The sequence below is a fragment of the Maylandia zebra genome, linkage group LG7, assembly GCF_041146795.1.
Source record: "Maylandia zebra isolate NMK-2024a linkage group LG7, Mzebra_GT3a, whole genome shotgun sequence".
Classification (NCBI taxonomy): domain Eukaryota; kingdom Metazoa; phylum Chordata; class Actinopteri; order Cichliformes; family Cichlidae; genus Maylandia; species Maylandia zebra.
In genome coordinates, this window is record NC_135173.1 from 57,647,419 (window position 1) to 57,667,623 (window position 20,205).

Here is a 20,205-nt window from a genome sequence, read left to right on the forward strand (position 1 = left end):
TTTTGCGTTTTCAGCGAGAAATAAAATCCTTTAGTCTTTCCTGAGGTCGCTTCGAATACGCATGCGTGAACATCTACTCAGCAGGTAAACTACACCATGGCGGCGAGAGGCCATGTGCAAGATCCAAACGACAGGAGGCTCAGACCTATATACGGTAAGTTTTCAATGGAAAGTTACACATTTCTTTGTGTGTGGAGGTTCGGTAAACACAGCTGTGCCCTGTCCTGGAGAATATGTTTAAACTAGAGGCTGCTGGAGTCGTGGGGCAGCGATGCGGCCCCTCCAGCTGCAGCCACGGACTCTGCTGCCCGCAGCGCCCAATGACAGTGCACCTTACCCGGTTTTCAACCAAGCCGGGGTAGAACACATCTCCAGTGTCGGGTCTCTGAATGAAACAGCCTGTCCCTTTTAAATCTATAGAGATTCTCGGTGGTGTTGTTGCAATGAAACGTGTGGACATTATTTGTCGTTCGGCTTGACTCGTTCTCAAAGTCGAAGTGCTTTCTCCTCTAGCTCATGGGCGCTATTTAACAGCGTAGCGTAGCTTAGCTTGCTAGTGTGTCAGCTAAGCTGCAGTCAATCAATAAGCTCCTGCACATGCTGCAGGTTGAGAAAAAGAAAAGTTGTTCGTTGATGCAAGTTGGCTTCCACTGTCTGACATATATTTCCTTTGCGATTAACGCCACTGTGACGCTTTAGTTGTTTTGTAGCAGACTGAAGGTTCCACTGTTAACTCCCAGCTAAATTTAGGTTCATAGTAGTTTAAGGACAATGCTTCAAGCTAACTCTAGCGGTTGAGATGTAATGCTTGCTTGCTAGCTAGCTGTCAGCTCGCGGACCTTTCAGTAACAGTGCTGATGAATAACGTAAATAATGGACTATTTGGTGTTGTTCCGTGAGGGGAAATTAAAACAGTTCACACCAGTTGAAGCTGTTTTAATTTCTTTTACTGCTAGTTTTGCACTGATGGAAAATAAATAGTATTTCAAGTCTACAAACCGAAAATACGCATTGTTTTATGTGTGTATACATATCTGTGTGCGTGTGCGCGCGGGGGATTTTTGCGCCCCCCCCGTGTTACTTTGGGAGTGAAGCTTAAACTGTAATGCAGTTATTGCAGTTTCACTGCAACTTAGAGCTGAAACTTGATCAATACCGGGTCTTAAGTACACCTCAGGGTTCCCCTGGTTTCTGTAGGATTTGGCAACTTTTCCCTCCTGTGATGACAGTTTAAACCGAGAGAATAGACATGACATAAGCACACTGCTGTCTGGTACGGTTAATTTTGGCACTCAGCTGTACTGAGGTATCTCTTGTCTATGTCTGAAGCCGCATACTTTAACCATTCACTAAGATAAGCTGTATTTAATTATAGTGAAAGATTTACTGGCAGTTATTTTCATTATCTGCCGATCATTTTTACAGGTCAGATAGACGTGAAAGCATCTGTAACTCAGATTAATATGGTAAAATTTCAAATTTTGTTTAAACAGCGTTCCAGACCCTTGCAAATACTATCCTGCTCTGCAACACGAACCCTGATAAGCTGGGCCCACTCTGATGTTTTTGCTTAGAAAACAGGAAAAAAATGAATCCAAAACCAAAATAGTTTCTGAATTACTTTGTCAATCCCCCAAATAAATATTAAATAAAAGCGATGTTGTTCTTGTGCTTCCCAGATTACCTTGATAATGGCAATAACAAAATGGCGATACAGCAGGCAGATAAACTGCTGAAGAAACATAAGGACCTGCACTGTGCCAAGGTGGGTGACTAAATGACTGTTCATGCTGAAAGTGTTGAGCTCTGTTGGTGTTCTGTGAGGGTTCCTCCACTGTTGCAAGGAACCTGTACAGGTCTGTAGGTCAGTGGAGCTTATGTATTAAAAACAGTATATTTTATAAAATTTTAGTGTCAGTGCTCATCTGCTCTAATAATCACATTATTTGAAGTCCCAAAATATGAAGAGGGACGCATCAAGGTTTTGCTCAGGCTTGAATTTCAGTGCTAGTTACAGGTGTTGCAATAATCCAGTGGATTCATGCACATCTAGCACCTGTAAAGCGGAATATTCATGCACACTATTAGAGATTTGCAGCAGGACTGGACAGCTGTCTTAAAGTCACAGAATTAAAATAACGTCTGGACAACAGGTCAGAGGTACACTTGTCAGTTCAGCATGTCTCAGGAGTGGGGCTGTGCCATTTTCCCAAACTGCTGTTCAGTTTGTCCCCTTTTTTTCCTCTTCTTAATAAAGTGGGCATGGTCCAAAAGGCAGATTTGGGCCTCCATTATACTTATTTGCGGACAAAGCCTCCTGGAAACCTGATAGCTGAGTAGTCATACTTGTTATGCTTTTTTGAAGCCCCCGGTCTAGAGTGAATGTATATTTGTAATGTAAATTCTCGGAGCAGTCTGCACAGTCACAAAAAACATTGATGTGGACACTCACACTTGCCGTCTAATGAAATTCAAGGATGTAGAAAGTATAATCCCGGTGTTAGTAAAAACTGAGTTTACTAATCTTGGGATTATAGACACTCTGGATTTTCAGTCCCACAATGATAGCTAACTCTCTCAGTTAACTCGGCTAACTCTCACTCTGGTAACACTTTAGATGTCCAACAGTTTGAAAATTTGAAGTTGACTTTCATCTCCGCTGCAGATCACCAAAATAAACTGTTTTACTGGTTTGATCTAGAGCTGGGCAATATGGCCTACTATCCATATCACGGTATAATTTGAAGCATGTGCGGCAACGATATATATCGCGATATATTTCTTTTCTTCTGTAGAACGTATTTTACACACTATAAGGCACACTTAAAATCCTTTAATTTTCTCAAAAATCGACAGTGTGCGCAGAAATCTGTCTTTAGTACGACTTTAGTAAGCTATGAAGGCGCACCGCTTGATGGATTGTCGGAGCATTACGGCTGCCGTAGTCGAGGGCCTTGTGGAGTAATCTGGGTCCAAAACTCTGTCAACTTCAGGTCCCAAAGTCAAACGAACACTGCGGCATCACTGAGAGTTAACAACAGTCTAAATTTTTTCATCTTTAATAAAATGATCAGTGTTGCTGCTTTACCAGGTGTAACAATTAAGTTTAACATCCAGACATCCATGAAAACAGAATTTATGAAATTCAATGGAGTTAGAAGTTAGCAGGAAGTTAGCTCGCTAGTTTCCACCTAAACATGATATAGCATGTTCTGACTGAGAGGTTTCTGAAAAACTTAAAACGTGCAGCTCTGCTGTCACTTTCAACATAAATGAAGACAGAAAACTAAACAGCAGTGACATTTGTAGGGTTACTAGGGACTAGCTCGTATATAATGATGTGCTACTTGAACGCTAGCAAAACAGCTACATTAGCATAACATTAGCACAGTGAAGCTGAAGGATGAACGCAAACTTTTTTCTACTCGATAAAAGTTAACGTGAGGGTTTCTGGTGGTTAGGGACAAATGCAATTGCATGGTAGGATGCTATAAACAGACCAAACTTCAGTTAGGAGAACAACTGAGATAATCCATCCACATTACGAGGTTAGTCATTAATATACTGCAACAACATGGGAATAGAGCAGCCGCGAGAGAATTCAGCATTAATGAATCAATGGTACGGAAGTGGAGGAAGCGCAGTTTTTGGCTTTCCCCATATTCCAAAAGTGCTTCGACTCTTTGCTATTACTGTCGCCCAGCATAATTTGCAGATGATGTTGTTTGCAGCTGCTGCAATGCTTTCAACCAAAACAGGCGCAGCTTGATGACGACATCAACATGCGTTATTGCGATAGAGTGGTATAGTCAAAATCTCTACCGTTGGCCAAATTTATATTGTTTCTACCGTATACCGTTTATACCACCCACCCTTAGATCCATGTTTATTTTCAGCTACTCTCACTGTATTGCTACCAAGTTATAACAAAATAATTACTTTTTAATATAACATGTAAAAATTGGTAGGATTCCTGATCTTGGTAAGAAAGTTTTAAAACTGATAAATGACGACTGAGTAGGTGGGACTCATTAGAGTGACTTTTTCTCCCATCTTGTTTTTAAAGTTAAGGTCCCATATCTTAAGACTTAGGGACATGTGTTATTCCCTGTTCTCAGAATGTATATTACAAGTTTCAGCACTAAATACTAGGGCTGGGCTATATCATACCGTTCACGATAATACCGGTGTAATTTTGGGCAACGATAGGAAAATGAAATATCGCGATAGAATATGGGTAAAACGCGCATGCGCAGTGCCTATGTTTACATACGCACATGGCGGTGACGCAGAATGAGAAGAGCGAAAGCGGATCGTTGAATGAAACGGATGAACCAGAATTGGTTTGTAAAAATGCTGCAACTTAAGTGGTGTGGAACTGGTTTAGCTTTCGTCCGTCAGATACACAACAAAGCACTATTTTTGGTAGAGCATGCTAATGGCCCATCGTTATTACCGTGTTGTTTGGAAAATACGGCATCCTTTGATTTTTCTGAAAATCGACAGTGCCCCTTATAATCCCGTGTGCCTTATGTATGAATTCTGGTTGTGTTTACTGACCTCGAAACAATTTTATGTGGTACACGGCGCTGGAAAATCTGTCAAATGTTTTAGTACAACTTTGCTAAGCTACGAAGCCGCACCGCTTGATGGATTGTCGGAGCACTACGGCATCGTAGGCAGGAGCCTCGCGGAGTGATACGTACTGTGCTTCAACATAATATTACCGTATTGTGTGTATAACCTCTTTTTAAGTTTTGTGGATATTATACATGGTTATGCTGAGGATATGTCGGCCAATTTCCACTGGAAATGCCTTTTGGTTAAACTGTCAGCAAGGAATTTGCATTTGCACTGTTAAATTTTTATATAACTTTAATGCACATAAAAAAACAGCTGCTTGTTTAAGTGAAAATACATTGATGGGGGTTTTTGCACTAATAAAGTTGTGGAGTTGTAAAGTATTTTGTCTAGTGTCAATTATATCGTCAGTTATATCGTTATCGCAAATTTTCAAATGTATGTCGTGATAAATATTTTTGGTCATATCGCCCTGCTCTACTAAATACCACACAATTTTTTTTGGACCATGCCTGAATACCCCAGTTTATTTGTTTTTTGTTTTTTTTGTGTGTCTGTAGCTTTAAATGCTACTGCACTCACCCCTTTCAGCAAGAGGTCTGTGAGTGACAGAGAAGGGCAGCCAATAGGAGCAATGTGGCTCATTCAATAAAAATAAGATTGCTAAGGATGTAGCAGGTCTACATCCTTAGTCCCCGAGACTCTGTTGGTTCTAACTCCTCAGTAATACTCTGTTGGTTACACAGAAGGCAGGAGACCCGACGGCCGAGCGTTTATTCTTGTTATACTCTTTTTGAAGTCCGCTTGGACACACAGTAACACACATCCAGTATTTGTGTGTTTGGTCAGCCCATCAAGTTTCCACATTGTTGTCTCTCAGCATTGTTTTTCTCCAGAGCGTGCGTGTGTGTGTGTGTGTGTGTGTGTGTGTGTGTGTGTGTGCGTGTGTGCGTGTGTGTTATATGATCAAACGACTTCTGTATGTCCAAGGTGTGACAATGGTATCCAGTCATAATCACAGTCTCATCTCAAAATTATTTTCTAAAACAACAAAAGCATAAAGATGTTGGCATTCGCTATTTTTTTGCAGCCTGTAGCAAAGTAACAGTTAAGGCCATTTCACACCGCTGCAAAAAAGCAACAGGAAATTCAAATATGAACTTGTTGCGTAACATATATAAACACTAAACGCTTTGCTTTTTAGTTGAAAACTCACTGTGAAAAAAAAAAAAAAAAAAAAATGAAGTCAGCATCAGGCAATCATGAGAAGGTCCTGATGTTTCTTAAAAAAGAAAAGGAAGAGTCTGATTCTGGGTTGATCCAATTCCCAAGTGAAGCCAGAAGCTGGGAAAATTTCCAAGTTTCATCCTGGAGTTGAAGCTGTATCACCATCACTTATATTACATACTTTGTACACTGCCTCCATCAATGAAAGAGCTCTCTGCAGTCAGATGGGCCATTCCCAGACTGCAAGCAATCAGCCAATCATCAGCCAAAGTGGCAGAGTATCATTGCAGTACTGTGAATTCATGCTTAAGGCACACTGTACACTGAACTACAGGTGGGCCACTGCTGCAGTGTTACAGGTGGGGCTCTAAAATGATCAAGACAGCAGAAATTTAATTTGTTTATTAAACTGTTTTTGACATCAGAAGGTTTTAGGTTCCTAGTGCATCCTTGTCTTTGGAATTGTCTTGTTGAAAACCTTTGTTTGGGTTGCCATTGTGCTTCTAGCTCTAACTGAAAACCTCTGCAATGGCTTGCCATTTTATTCGTGCCAATGAAATCTGTAATGTTTATCTTTTTCTCTTTTTTTTGCCTTTTCCTTCTCATTCAGTTTTATAACTCAGTCTTTTCTGCTTCCTCCAGGTCCTGAAGGCGATTGGCCTTCAGAGGACTGGAAAGCAGGATGAAGCTTTCACTTTAGCCCAGGAAGTGGCCACTCTCGAGCCCACTGATGACAACTCGCTTCAGGCTCTGACTATACTGTACAGAGAGATGCATCGTCGTGAGTATATATGCGCACACATGAAAGCTGGTATTAACATTGGATGACTGAATATTGAATATGTGTGTTGTCCACAGCTGAGTTGGTCACCAAGCTGTATGAGGCTGCAGTGAAGAAGGTTCCTCTAAGCGAAGAGTATCACTCTCACCTCTTCATGGCGTACGCTCGTGTGGGAGAATACAAAAAGATGCAGCAGGTGAGACAGCTCAAAAAGAGCAAATATGAGCAACAAGCAGGTTTATGGGCTCACGTGAAAATAGAGCTGGGCGATAGAACGATAACGATATGTATCGCGATATAACTTTTACGCGATAGAGAAATTAAGCTATCGCGATAGACCTCGCCGCTCTTGTCCTCTTTAAAAAAAAAAAAAAAAGGTCAGCCAATCCAAATTAAGTAGCGCAGAGCCGAACCAATCACAGCCGCAGCGTCACGTTGCGTGACTTGTTAGGTACAGCACAAGTGCCAAGCCGCACGTGTGTTTGTTTGGGAAGCAGCCAGCGGGTAATGGAGGAAATGAGTGTGCCGACTAGAAAAATCAACCGAGCGTGACCGAAGGGAACACAGATGATGGTTCCAATGCCGGAGAGATTGTCGAACGGAAGAGCCGCAGAAGTTCCGTAGTGTGAAGGTATTTCGGCTATTTCAAGTCTGACAAAAAACAGAGTAGCGTGCACTGTAAATTGTGCCGAAAGCAAGTCTGGAAATACAATAAACTGGTGCATGCGTCACACTGTGCGCCACGTTATTGTTTCGGTGAAATGAATTTCTACAATACTGTTACTGTTAATTGTAGTCTCTGCAGTGTTTAAATGCTTACATATACACACAGTTACTGTCCCTCCACACATACGACTCGGTTCTGCTTCTATGCCCCAGCTTTGTTTACTTTTTCCCACCGAGGCTTCTAGACTTCTGATTGGCCAACATTTCTGCACGGTTAGGAATCTCGCTCCACCTGCTGCTTTGGCATGTTCATAGCAGCGTTTTCCTTCATTTCTGCCTTTATGTGTGGACGGGATTATTTTTTAAAACGAAAACGGAAAATCTCCGTTTTCAAAAATACCCGTGTACGTGTGGACGTAGCCTCAGTCTCTGACTGGAAGCGCTAATTCGTCATTCGGCTTTTGTCAGACTAAAGTAACTGTTAAAACTGTTTGAAAAGCTAAGCTATACAACAAGGAGAGATTGAGAATTTCCTTTTAGTTCTCAGTTTATTTGATATTGACAAAAGTTAGTCAGTTTTGTCTGTTCTTCTGTAAAACAAACTAAGATTTATTTTTAGAATTAATATTTTGTTTCTAAGTGGAATTGACAATTTAGTCTGTTTCGTTTGTTCTGTTTTGAAACTTAAACGCTTTAGCGGCTGCCTTTTGTGTAGTTTGCAATATTTGCCTTTATTTATCTGAAAAAGTCTCATGTTCCTTAAGTACATCTACCCTGTTGAACTTATTATGGGAAATAAATATTTAAATAAAAACAAGCTGCTGATTATTTCACATTTTACTTGTGAGCAACGGCACATTTAAATCTTACAAATATAGTTATTTGGCCTATATCGTGATAGATATCGTTATCGCCTGAAATGAAAAAAAACATATCGTGATATGAAAAAAATCTCATATCGCCCAGCTCTACGTGAAAATGAATTCCATTGATTTAGGAGCAGAATTAATGTATTAATGGCTACATCCTCCTATTTACAGGCAGGAATGGCCTTGTATAAAATTGTCCCGAAGAATCCCTATTACTTTTGGTCGGTCATGAGTCTTGTGATGCAGGTACAAGAAAGCTTTTATAACATGAATGCTGAAATATTAGAATGATTGGTAACAGACAGTAAAAGTACTGTGTGCTTGTTTCTAAGGCAATCTCAGCCCAAGATGAAAAGTTGGCTCAGACCATGTTCCTGCCTCTGGCTGAACGCATGGTGGAAAAAATGGTCAAGGAGGAAAAGATTGAAGCAGAAGCAGAGGTGAGTATGTTGGCTTTATGACTTCAGTGTTATGACAATGGAAACCAACTTAAATGGACAGCAGGATTCTGGCAAAATCCCAGTTACTCAACTTTTATTTTTAAAATTCAGAATTTCCTTTGGATTTTCATTAACAGCTGAGAGAGTCTTATATTTTAAGTTACAGTAGTCATGTTGGCATTAAAAAAACTTTTAGTGAATGAAACCCATGGCACATTAATTGCCAGAAAAAAACCCCCTGATTTCTGCACTTTAGTGTTAACTGCATACATGTTTAAGATGAAAATACAAATGTTAGAATATTGCACAGTCCTTACTTTTTCACTTTAACTTTTGTGTTCTGTAGGTGCAACTGTATTTTATGATCCTAGAGCGCTTGGGGAAATGTGTAGAGGCCCTTGAAGTGATCCGGGGCCCACTTGGGGGTAGGTAGATCCCCACACACACTCACAAACACACACACTTTCTTAAATTGACCATGTGACATTAACACTTTGAAATAGTATCAGTCATGTTTGGCAGGTAAAAGAAAAAGTTATTTATATTTAAAGTAAGCTGTAGTGAGAACATAAAGTGTTAAACAGCATTCTCAATAAAATAACAGGGATAGTTTGAAGTAATGTGGCACACATGGCTTATAAATCTGATGCTGTGCATCCTGAAATTCCTCTTCAGCTAATACTTGTATTTTTGCACAGAGAAGCTGACCAGTGAGCTGCAGAGCAGAGAAAACAAATGTATGATGCTGTACAAGCGACTGCAACGCTGGCCAGAGTGCAACGCTTTGGCCCACAAACTGCTACTTAAAAAGTGAGTGAGTTTTATCTTAACAGTGCACAAGCTGTCCAAGACCAATAACTGATCAGAACATGGCATCAGTCGATGCACATCACTTCTGATGGAGTACAGATATCAGCCAACAACAACCAAAAAAATGTGTTTCTTTGCAGTCCTGATGATTGGCAGTTCTACCCGGCTTACTTTGACTCTCTCTTTCACTTGGTGGATCAGTCGTGGAGCCCGCCAGAAGAAGGCGAACAGTGAGTACGCAGGTGTTTGAGTTTGAATGCATAAAGATTTCCATCCGTGTGAACTCTGCATCTGTTCCCTTACTTTAACAAAACCCACACATGATGGTTAAATAAGGTTGGGCAATTCGGTTTTCCAACCAAAAATCGTCAGTCCAATAACCAACGATTATTGGACGGAATATATTTGCGCATGCGCTGACTTTTTGATGGGAGGAGCAGTATAACCATGTACGGACTGATTTGCGCGTTTAGAATTTGTAAGTCTGGTTTGGAAGGAATATTTCTTTTTAATATTTAATAATTAATAATTGACTTTCTTTTCTTGTTTGTTTCAGTATTAATATAGCTACTTTTTGGATTGTTCATTTATATATTTGAGATGCGCCAAATCGCACAAAAGACTTAACATTACGTTGGAAGTTGTTTTTTGGGGTTTTTTATGTTATGAAAGAGACATTTTGATTTTTAACTTTTTAATTTTTGTTGTTTGATCGAGTGTGTAAGACAGATAAACTCTGGAACAGCCTATAAACACTGTTATCGTGGAAAAAAGAAGCCAGTTTCTCTTTGTTTCCCTCCCCACCATTGTGGTTTTTTTATTTAAATAAAATATTTTTGTGTTTTTCTGAACATAGGCTACTGCCTTTCTTTCTTTCTGTTGTGAGTAAATGAATCGCTGCATTTGAGCGCACTCTGAGGAGGGTGCATCTGTTCGCAGCTGCTTCTCTTAGCTTCAACCAACATTATCAGCAAACTTACCCATGTGCAAATAAATAAATCACTCTTGTAAAAACGATCAACGGAAAGCTGAGTCTATCGTCGATATATTCGTCCAATCGCCCAACCTTGTGGTTAAAAGTCCCTTCACTAAGGCATTCCTCCTATTTAACCTTAAAAATCCCTACTAGTTGCTGAAAGCCATGTGTTAATTATTAAATGAATTATTAATTTAAAAAATACACACATCCTTCAGCAAGACAAACAAGATGTGGAACACCTTGTGTCTATGACCGTCTGCTGTGCTGTTCTCCAAACTTTATAGAGGATATTTTTTTTCCAAATTAGACATTATATAATATTATATATGTCCAATTTATCTCTTATTTCTTCATAATATTATATCTTGTCCACGCTGAAGTTTTTTGTTTTTTTTCTGTCCATCCTGTAGCTGTTCAGAGGGTTCAGTACATCACACTGTGGTTGAGGTGGTGAGGTTTGTGGAGGAGAGGATTAAGGGGGAGGACAACAAAGAGTCCCGCTCACTCAGAGGGCCTTACTTGGCTCGTCTTGAATTAATGCACAGACTGAGAGAAAGAGGCTGTCCTGAGGAAAGCCTGCTAGGTAAAACACATACACACACACACACACATATACTGAATAAGCATGTATTTATGTATGTCCTGTTGCCTCAGTCTGACAGTCTGTTGGTTGGCCATAAATAGGTGAGCCTTTAGAGTTAATGGTGCAATTCTTCAACAAGTTTGGAGACAAGCCCTGCTGCATCACTGACCTAAAAATATACCTACACCTGCTGTCTCCTGAGCAGCACGTTCAGGTGAGAGAAAGTTAAAGCAGAACTGTGGAACTGCCTCTTGCAGAATGAAAAGCATGGTCGTGAAACACATTTCTGTCTTTGAATTCTTTTTAGTTCATTAATCATCTTAGTGAAGCAGTTCCACTGGGCAACCAGGAAGAGGAAGGATTTGCTTTTCCAGAGGACACCAAGGCGCTGCAGAGGCATTTGTGTGTTTGTCAGCTGAGCCGTGCACTAGGGCTGCATCATTCCCTCGACGTGGATGGCAAACTTCATCTTATCACAGAGCTTAAGGCTCACTATCATCATGGGCTTAAGTTTGGTGAGAGCAACATTTTTATTCACTCTTAGACCCATAAGATTGACATTCATTCAGGATCATCAGATTTTCCACAGCCAAGAGGTGTGAAATCTTGTCGTGGAGCCAGACAGATATGTGATGTTGTCAACAGCAAAGTGTGAATGCCTTCCTTGTTTGCTGGCACATTTCTTCTGATAACAGCAGCATCCAGTTGAACATGCTGATAGTTGATTACTAATAGGGCTTCTTTCTCAGAAATTCCAGGAATAAAAAAGTGCTTTCATACATTTTTGTGTGTTCAATAAAGTTATAAAACTGCAGTTATGCATGACATAGACTGTAAAATAGAAAGACATTGGTAACGTTATGTCATCTATTGGTTTACGGACTTAAAATTTTCAAGTGTCAGATGTTTGTTTTCTTTTGTTTGTTTGTTTGTTTGTTTGGGGTTTTTTTTAAGCTGCTGTCTTGTTTTGTTACTCTACAGCCGTAAAAAGCTGAGGTGGGCGGGCAATGTGGACATTTAAGTTTATGAATGCAGTAACTTGAGAATGAAACGAGCTTCAGGAGTTTCAAATTGATACCACAGGTGCACCTGCTAATTATCTGTATTACTTACTTTACTAAAACAAGACATTTTAAGATGTTGGGGGTTTTTTTTGTTTTGGTTTGGTTTAAGCCAACCCAAAGTGGCTATTAGATGGACTGCAGATGGATGTAGCTTCTGGGTCTGAAGAGCAAAGCAAACATGTATTCTTTCTAATTAGCAAGAGGGAGCTCCTGTGATGTTTGCAATAAGACATCCAAATATATAGACACGTATGCAACAATTGCCTAATGACTTTGTGGTCTCAGTGACCAATATTGAGTACAAACTAAAGGCCATTTTGTAAGTTATGGTCCCAATTTGAATAAAAAGGGACGATACACACAGGGTATGCTTTGCTATGATTGATAAGCTGTTAGCCAATGAGCAGATAGTGTCCCTCAGTTTACGGTTAGCTAATAAGGTGAAGGTAAAAATGCTCAGCTTGAGGTTTCAGATAGGTCTTCACTAACCGGTAGGTGACATCACAGTGGCTTTGCCTGTCTTTCATATACAACGTGTAGCACTTGGGTATTGGCTTCATTTTTTCATTTTCATTTTTACAGACAAGCATACTTTTCTTGGTCATATTTGGCATGTTTTTTAAGATATAAAGGTGACTTTGTTGGACGTTTGCAGTCAACATTCTAAGAATTGTAGGGTGACTTTACTGTACAAGAACTGAACACTTTTAAAGATTTTTCTTGTGTTCCTTGTGCATGTTTTTGTTTGTTCTGACTTCTTGGTCTCTCTGAACAGGAAAGAACGCTCTAAAGACGGAGCTGCAGTTTTCTGATATGTATTGTCTCATGGCCGCTCATGTATACATTGACTTATGGACAGAGACCGGTGAGTTTTTCTTTTTCAGTGCAGAACTTCCTGTCTCTCAGTAATGTGATGTGTCTAAATGTGTGTATCTGTATGCTTGTAGGAGATGAGGACATGATGTGGCAGTGTTTGGGTCTCCTCCAGGAGGGACTATCTCACAGTCCTTCCAACGCCCAGTTCAAGCTGCTGTTACTGCTCCTGTACTGTCGACTGGGAGCGTTTGAGCCTGTAGTGGACCTTTACTCAAGCCTGGATGCCAAGCATGTACAGCATGACACCATAGGGTCAGTACAGAACATGTTTCTGTGGTGAAACATGGAAAGAAAGCGGATTTCTCGTCACACAACACTTTGTTGCCGATGGTTGGTCGCTCCTTGGCGTTCTAGGCTCCGGTTGCTTAGTTAACTATATATCTAACATGTCTGCTACCATGTCATATGTCGGTCAACAGCATACTTCACTTTAATTGGTAGTTGCTTCAATCGTTTGCAACATAAAATCTATAGTATTCCTTAAGTTAGGAAACTGACTTCAATTCAATTTTATATAAAATAAAATTGAATCAAATGAAAAGTTGGAGTAGAGCTGCCACGATTAGTTGACTAGTCACAAGTCGACGACTAATTTAATAGTTGACGCGTTGTTTGAAGCTTTGTAAGATCCCACAAGACATAGGAATAAGTAGGATTTAAGAGTGTAATAATGGACTGAAACAGAATATGGCAGCACTGCATGTACAAGGATGCCAGCTGCCGTTAAATCCCCAAAGAAGAAGAAGCAGTGTCCGGTATCGTAGCTGTGTCCAAATTCAGGACCCGCATCCTCCTGTGCCCGCATTTGTAGGCCGATTACGTTACAGTGACACGACGAAGACTGACAAATGCGGCCGACAAATGCACCCTTCGTTTCCCCAGATTTGAAGGATGGGTCGGGTGTATACTTCGTGGCCCAACCTATCCCAGAATTCCTGCTCAGTTTCCAACAATGGTGGCATCTAGTTAGTTTTAATATTACTGTTATTATTCTTTCTGGGTCACAAAATAAATGTTTAAAATATTTTCAGGCGAGAATGTAGCTGTGTAAACTTCAAATATCTGCTCAGTTTATCAAGACACCACATATTTTCAAAAGCGCTCCGACGTTTTCAGAGACGTCTGTTACCCACCAGCTTGATAGCTAGGCGGGGTTCAAGGCTCACTTCAAGGCTCGGTGAGAACACCGGACTCCCGGCAAATCGTTTTCAAACCCACCACCATCTTTCGCTACTCAGGTTAAACATGATATATAAGTCACTTAGATAACTTGAAAATGTTATTGTTTGGCTTTTTTCAGTATTTTATTTGTTCCTGAGTAAATCGGTTTGGCTGAGATTAAAGTTATTGTTTTTACACCACTGAATAAACATCAAGCAGACAACTGATTATCAGAAGTGTGAGATGCTCGAGAATATACTTCGGTGTCCTGTTATATTTTAGATAGCAAGGAGCAGACAGCTGAGTTTATTAAACTTCACCGAAACAATCTGCAAACTTCATTAAAATTTAATAAACTATCATCTTGTCTTTATTGTTAGTTAGCACAGACCTTAAACACTTAAAGCTGTAAGCTAATGATGGCTGTATAAGAGCAGATGCATGCTGCAATAAGTTGTACGTTTTACATCCAATGGATGTATGATCTGATTAGTCGACTAATTGCAAAAATAATCGGTGACTAGTCGACTATCAAAATAATCGTTTGTGGCAGCCCTAATTTGGAGTAAAAGAATGTTCGGACTAATTTTGTACTTCGGATGAATGTGTCCTTGCCCTCATCAGAATCAGAATACCTTATTAATCCCCAAGGAAATTATCTGAGCTTTGACTCAGATACTTTAATTAAAAACATCTTTTTAATTTTTGCAGTTTTCTGTTAACGCGCTATGCTGAGTCACTGGGTCAGTTTGCTGCAGCCTCCCAGTCCTGTAATTTCTCCCTCAGGTTTTTCCACTCGAACCAGAAAGATGTAAGTCTATCCCTCTTTGTGATTTAACTGCAGAGACTTTTACTGGATCTCCTGCTCTTACGTTACCTTCCTTATTTATCTCTCCTTTGCCTCTGTCTTCTTTCCACCAGACCTCAGAGTATATCATCCAGGCATATAAGTATGGAGCGTTTGAGAAAATCCCAGAGTTCATTGCTCTCAGAAACAGGTTAAACCAGTCGCTGCACTTTGCCCAGGTCCGCACTGAGAGGATGCTGCTCGACCTCTTCCTTGAGGCTGATATGTAAGAATATTCACACTAATTTACATAAACTTGTGGATTTCTATCTATAGTTGATTGTGATGTTGCATTTTTCTGTTTTACAGTGTCTTGAGTCTGGAAGAGAGTGTGAAGGCCATGTCTTTGTCTGCAGAAGAGGATGACATCCCCTGGGATAGTATGAGGGACAACAGAGACCTAACTGTTTTTACGTGCTGGGATCCTAAAGACAGGTATAGTCCTTTTTTGGGGGGGTTTTGGTTACAGAGACGCTGGTACTCACTCACAGTCTCCAATCCAACCCTGTGCTACTCTTTTGTTTACAGACAGCTAACAGATGAACACAGACGTCAGTCTCTAGAGGAAGAGTCCATGTGGCTCAGAATACGTTCTCTAACGCTTCGCCTCCTCGCCTCATTGGCTGCGTTGGCACATATGCCCTCACAGCAAAACTCTGAGATATCTAATGAGAACGGAGTGGGAGACAAGACCTCAATTCTCAGCAGCCTGCTCTCCCAGCTGAACCAGGCTCTACAGACAGCAGCTCAGATGGCAGAAAAACACATACAGGTGCACACAAACAAGCAAGTCTCTGTTATTGTAGCGTCTTTACCGTTTAGTATAAAGTGCCTTGAGGCGACTGTATTATTTTGTACTACACAAATACATTTGAGTTGAAGTCAACCTCACTGACTCCTTTGTCCCATATACAAAGGCTCACTTCACAGCAATACATGAAAGAGAAGGCAAAGAGTGATTATTTTTATTTATTTATTGTTTTTAAACATGAAAGGTGATGGCATATGCATTCTAATGAATTTGAAGGATTTTTCTTTTAGACACAAAAAAGTCTGAATCTCAACTGTCTATTTCTTAGTCCACACGTTTGCCCAGAAAATGCACAAAATGAATTCTGTTCTCCAGGAAGGAGCCAGTGCATTAGTCTAGAGTTGTCCGATTTGAGTTTTAAAATCGTGACTGTTGGGCAACTAACAGTTTATTTTTAGATTCAAGAATAAAACAATACGAAGGCACAATATTTCAACAAGAAATCTCCTCCAGCTGGTTAGTGTGTGTGTGGTGATGGTGTGCTCACCGTGTCCCAGTCAGCAGTGAAACGATCTTAAACAGAAACTCTTTGATCAGGAATACACCTTATGATCTTTTAATTATCATCATGTATCAATTTTAACATCCTCCCCAAATGTATTGGATCCATGTTGCACAGGGTAACTGGAATTAACCTAATTTACAGCAACCCCAAGTGGTCAGATGAGAGTTTCGACCAAATCTCTACATCATCCATATTTTCACATGACGTTTGCTGTACATTTGCGCGGACTGGAGTGCTTTGCTGTAATGGTGATGTTGTTATTCCAGTATCCATTCCTGGGACCACCCTCGACCCGTCTGGTCCTAGCTTTGTCCAGTGGAAGCTGTCAGTGTCAGGCTGCAGCCCTGCAGTTGTCTGTCCACCTACATGAGCTCGAGACGGCTGGACTTGGTAAGAAGAGACAATGGTAACATGAAGACTAACAAACTAATTGGATTTAGCCTGATAATTTTCTTCTCTCCACTCCTTATTTACCCGCCTAGATGGGTCATCCGAGCTTCAGACACAGATCTGTAACGGTTTCAAATCAATAGTAGTTCAGCTTCAAGGTGAGTCACTAGATGGTTTTCTTTATCAAAAATAAACATTATTGTACATCTGGGATGCTTCATGTTTTCCTCCTCTGTCCACAGAAATCCTGAATAAATGCAAAGGAGATTTATTGGAAATGAAAGAAGGCAAATTAAAAACCCAGCCGTCCTTATTAGAAAACCTAGTCTTCTTTGTTGAGGTGAAACATCTCAGTTTCTACACACACAGTTTACAACTTGTTTCCTACCAAATCTCATGCTGTCTATAATATGCACCACTTTATTTTGCTCAGACTGTGTGCATAGTCCTGTGGATGGCTAGTTACTGTGCCAAGATCCTTCGACCACTGAAGACTAGTTTACAGAAAAAGAAAAAGAAGAAAAAGGATGCAAACACAGCTCTGGTACAGTTGCCCCTTTCACTCCTTCCATTTTTAGGTGTACTGTATCTGCATATGGACTCATAAACAATACTCTGCTGTCCACCTACTTGCCCTGAACACTGTTGTTGTGTCTTTTCTTTTCCAGCCAGTGGTGATGTGTGGCTTCCAGGAGCTGACAGGGAATTTGCAAGACCTGCTGACACAGGCCATGGAGCATATAAAGGGCCAAGAGACTGCCATGACATCACTTAAATTGTCCACTTTAACCTTGGAAGGATACACACAGGTTAGTGCAGAGAAAAATATGTTTTTGTTCTGTTTTTGTTCTTTAAATAGAAACAAACACAGGTTTGGTAGCTGACAAAATCTCCAGCCTGTCTCAGCTGCCATAGGACGAGAGGAAGGATACTCCCTGGATAGTTTGTCACAGGTCTAACACAGATAATCATTCACTCACATTCATACCTATGGGCAATTTAGAAGACCATGGGTGGAAGCCGGAATACCCGGACAGAAACGACACAGACACAGAAAGGCCCCGCCCATATGGTGGATTCAAACCCAGGACCTTCTTGCCTGAAACTAGTAATCATTAGATGGTCAAAGGAGCTTGCAAAGAAAAGCGTCTGGACTTCTTTAAGTTGCTTGAAGACGTTTCAAGCAACTTAAAGAAGTCCAGACGCTTTTCTTTGCAAGCTCCTTTGACTACGATGACCTGGATGACTGAGAAACCTTCACAGACATAATCATTAGATATTTTCTATTAGGATTGAATTTATACCTTAATTTGCAGAAAGACATAACAGGGTTTGGATATTACAGATCTTAAATCTTTTAAGCCTCAAATCCAAAGTTTAACTGTAGTATCTCCTGCCCGACTGTGAGGTTTCACCTCCTCTTTCATGTGTTTCAGGAGGAAGTGTCGTTTACGAAAGCTGCTACGGATAAGGTGCAGTGCAGTTACCTCCGCTCCCTACAGGAGGTGGGAGATCTGCTCAAGAAGAGAACAGAAACTATAAAGAACCTCAAGATATGAACGCCATCACGCATGTCCAGAATAACTCGCCCTCGACCATCACCCCTAAATGCCCCACACCACCATCTACTGTCAGCCCACCAGCTATCCTACAAATCCTTCCCTCTTCACTGATGATGGAAGTTCCTGGGCCTCCCATGTTCTCAGTCATTTCTGACCTTGAAATTCTCACTCGGCGTTTGTGAGTTTTTGATGTCTTTTTCTTTTTCTTTCAACACACACCTCTGGAACATTTGCAACTCTTATAGCACATAAGCTTGTAATGAAATTCATGAATTTATACAACAGTTCTAAGTAAAAATGAGGAAAAGAGACATGTTCCTTTAACAGGTGCAAAAGAAGAAGAAGAAGAAAAAAAAAAAATAAATATATAAAAATAAATAAATTAGTGAATACGCAGTTTTAGAACAGCTAATCTAATAAATTATTGTACATAATAAAGAGCAACAACCACAACTCCGTGACTAAATGAGAATATAAGACACAATAAACCACTATGTGTGTTGGTCAGTTATGTTTCCTTTTTTATTATTTTTGACTCTATTATTTTCTGGTGAGTTCCAAAAAAAGAAAAACGCAGTTGAAGGATTGCTTTTCCAGCACATTGGAGAGCAAATGGGCACAATTTTGCAATGAACTCTTTGTAACTCTTTGGACGCCTGACCGCCTGCAGGAAGCCTTCAGACTGATGTTTCCCCATACACAAATTATTGTCATCGTCATTTAAAAAAAAAAAAAAAAATTCCTTTGCTTCGTGTACCCTGTGTGTTTATGTGACTTTAGCACTAAAAGTGGAACCACCTCTGTAGTTGCAGTATTACAAAGAGCAATGTTGGAATGAGTTACTTAATCAGGGTTGGGTTTTTTTTCTTTTTTGGGGAGGTTATTGTCTGCCGCTCTTTTTTGTTTGTTTGTTTTTTAATACTAGTGGCACCATTAGTGGAAGCGGTGCTTGTAAACACGGTCTTGTGGAATCAGGTTGTTCCAGCACAAAGAAGAAATCAGGCTTCAGAACTTTTAGAGACAGGAATGATTAGAATTATTTAAGAGACCATCTATGACTATCATAACATGAATGTTCACCAAAAACATGCTTTCTGTTGAGACTGCGAATATGCAACTGCTTGAATTTGCGTTGCTGAAGGAAAAAGAAAAAGTGACAGTTATAAAGATAAATGCAAAGGAGACTGTGACTAGACTGGATATACTGACACTCATGTTCATACTAGACCAGATTATATGTCCAGCCAATATGCAGCTTCATAGTAACTGTCCTGGGACAACTCTTCTGTCTCAGGTGTGTTTCACAGGCAGACATTGGACCTAATTGTAAATAGCTGAGGCAGCCTTTTTTTGAAGTACTGTGTGTGAGTGAGGACTTCAGTGTGTTTTTAAAAGCAGGTGCAGTAGATGCTATGAGATTTGTCCTGTGTTAATGGTTTTGTCATTCCCGCTTTATTCCCTCATCTTCCTTCCTCCCCCTACTAAAAGACTCGTGAACCAAAATGGTGTCATCAGCTGCTGCATCTTCCCAATTTGTGCAAAATTAGCATCTTGTGCTGTCATCAGTAAACAGGAGGTGGAGGAAAGAAGCAAATGGAGGCATAGTTTACAAATACCAAGGGGCACTGATGGCACTGCAGGTTGTGTGCAGTTTTATTTATACTGTTGTAAGAATTTGGCACAGCAATGTGAATATGTGAGTAAATGACAAACTCTTCCCCTTCCTGTTAGTCCTGAATATACATTCAGTGGCATACACATCTGCTAATAAATGCCTTTTTTTTTTCCTTTTTTTTTTTTTTTTTTTTTTCTTTAAAGAGTCGAGCCCATCTGTTTGAGTGGTTGGACAGAAGGTGTCTGTGATCTGATTACATGTGTTGAGAATAATGGTTGACAATCTGGAGTGTCATCTTGCCACCCTCTTTTGTTAGAAAATGGAAAACAGAAACACTGGAATGTCAAAGCTTTTTTTAAATAAAACAAGGTAAATGTGAGGATTTTGCTGTATTTTATGTTTTTGTTATTATCAACACTAGGAAAAGGAAAAGTCTGC

At 40.2% G+C, this 20,205-nt stretch overlaps 1 protein-coding gene across 1 annotated transcript; it reads left to right on the forward strand.

Annotated features, from left to right (window-relative positions):
• On the forward strand, positions 1-20,146 carry naa25 (N-alpha-acetyltransferase 25, NatB auxiliary subunit). The gene is made up of 24 exons (XM_004566951.3): positions 1-154; positions 1,680-1,765; positions 6,451-6,589; positions 6,667-6,785; positions 8,296-8,370; positions 8,457-8,564; positions 8,911-8,989; positions 9,263-9,374; positions 9,515-9,604; positions 10,764-10,936; positions 11,038-11,150; positions 11,244-11,451; positions 12,776-12,865; positions 12,948-13,128; positions 14,749-14,848; positions 14,959-15,110; positions 15,194-15,319; positions 15,413-15,656; positions 16,467-16,590; positions 16,683-16,748; positions 16,833-16,930; positions 17,024-17,134; positions 17,259-17,399; positions 18,027-20,146. Exons 1-24 carry the CDS (start codon positions 97-99, stop codon positions 18,147-18,149), a joined length of 2,916 nt encoding a protein of 971 aa, XP_004567008.1. The 5' UTR covers positions 1-96; the 3' UTR covers positions 18,150-20,146.
• The last annotated feature ends 59 nt before the right edge of the window (positions 20,147-20,205 follow it).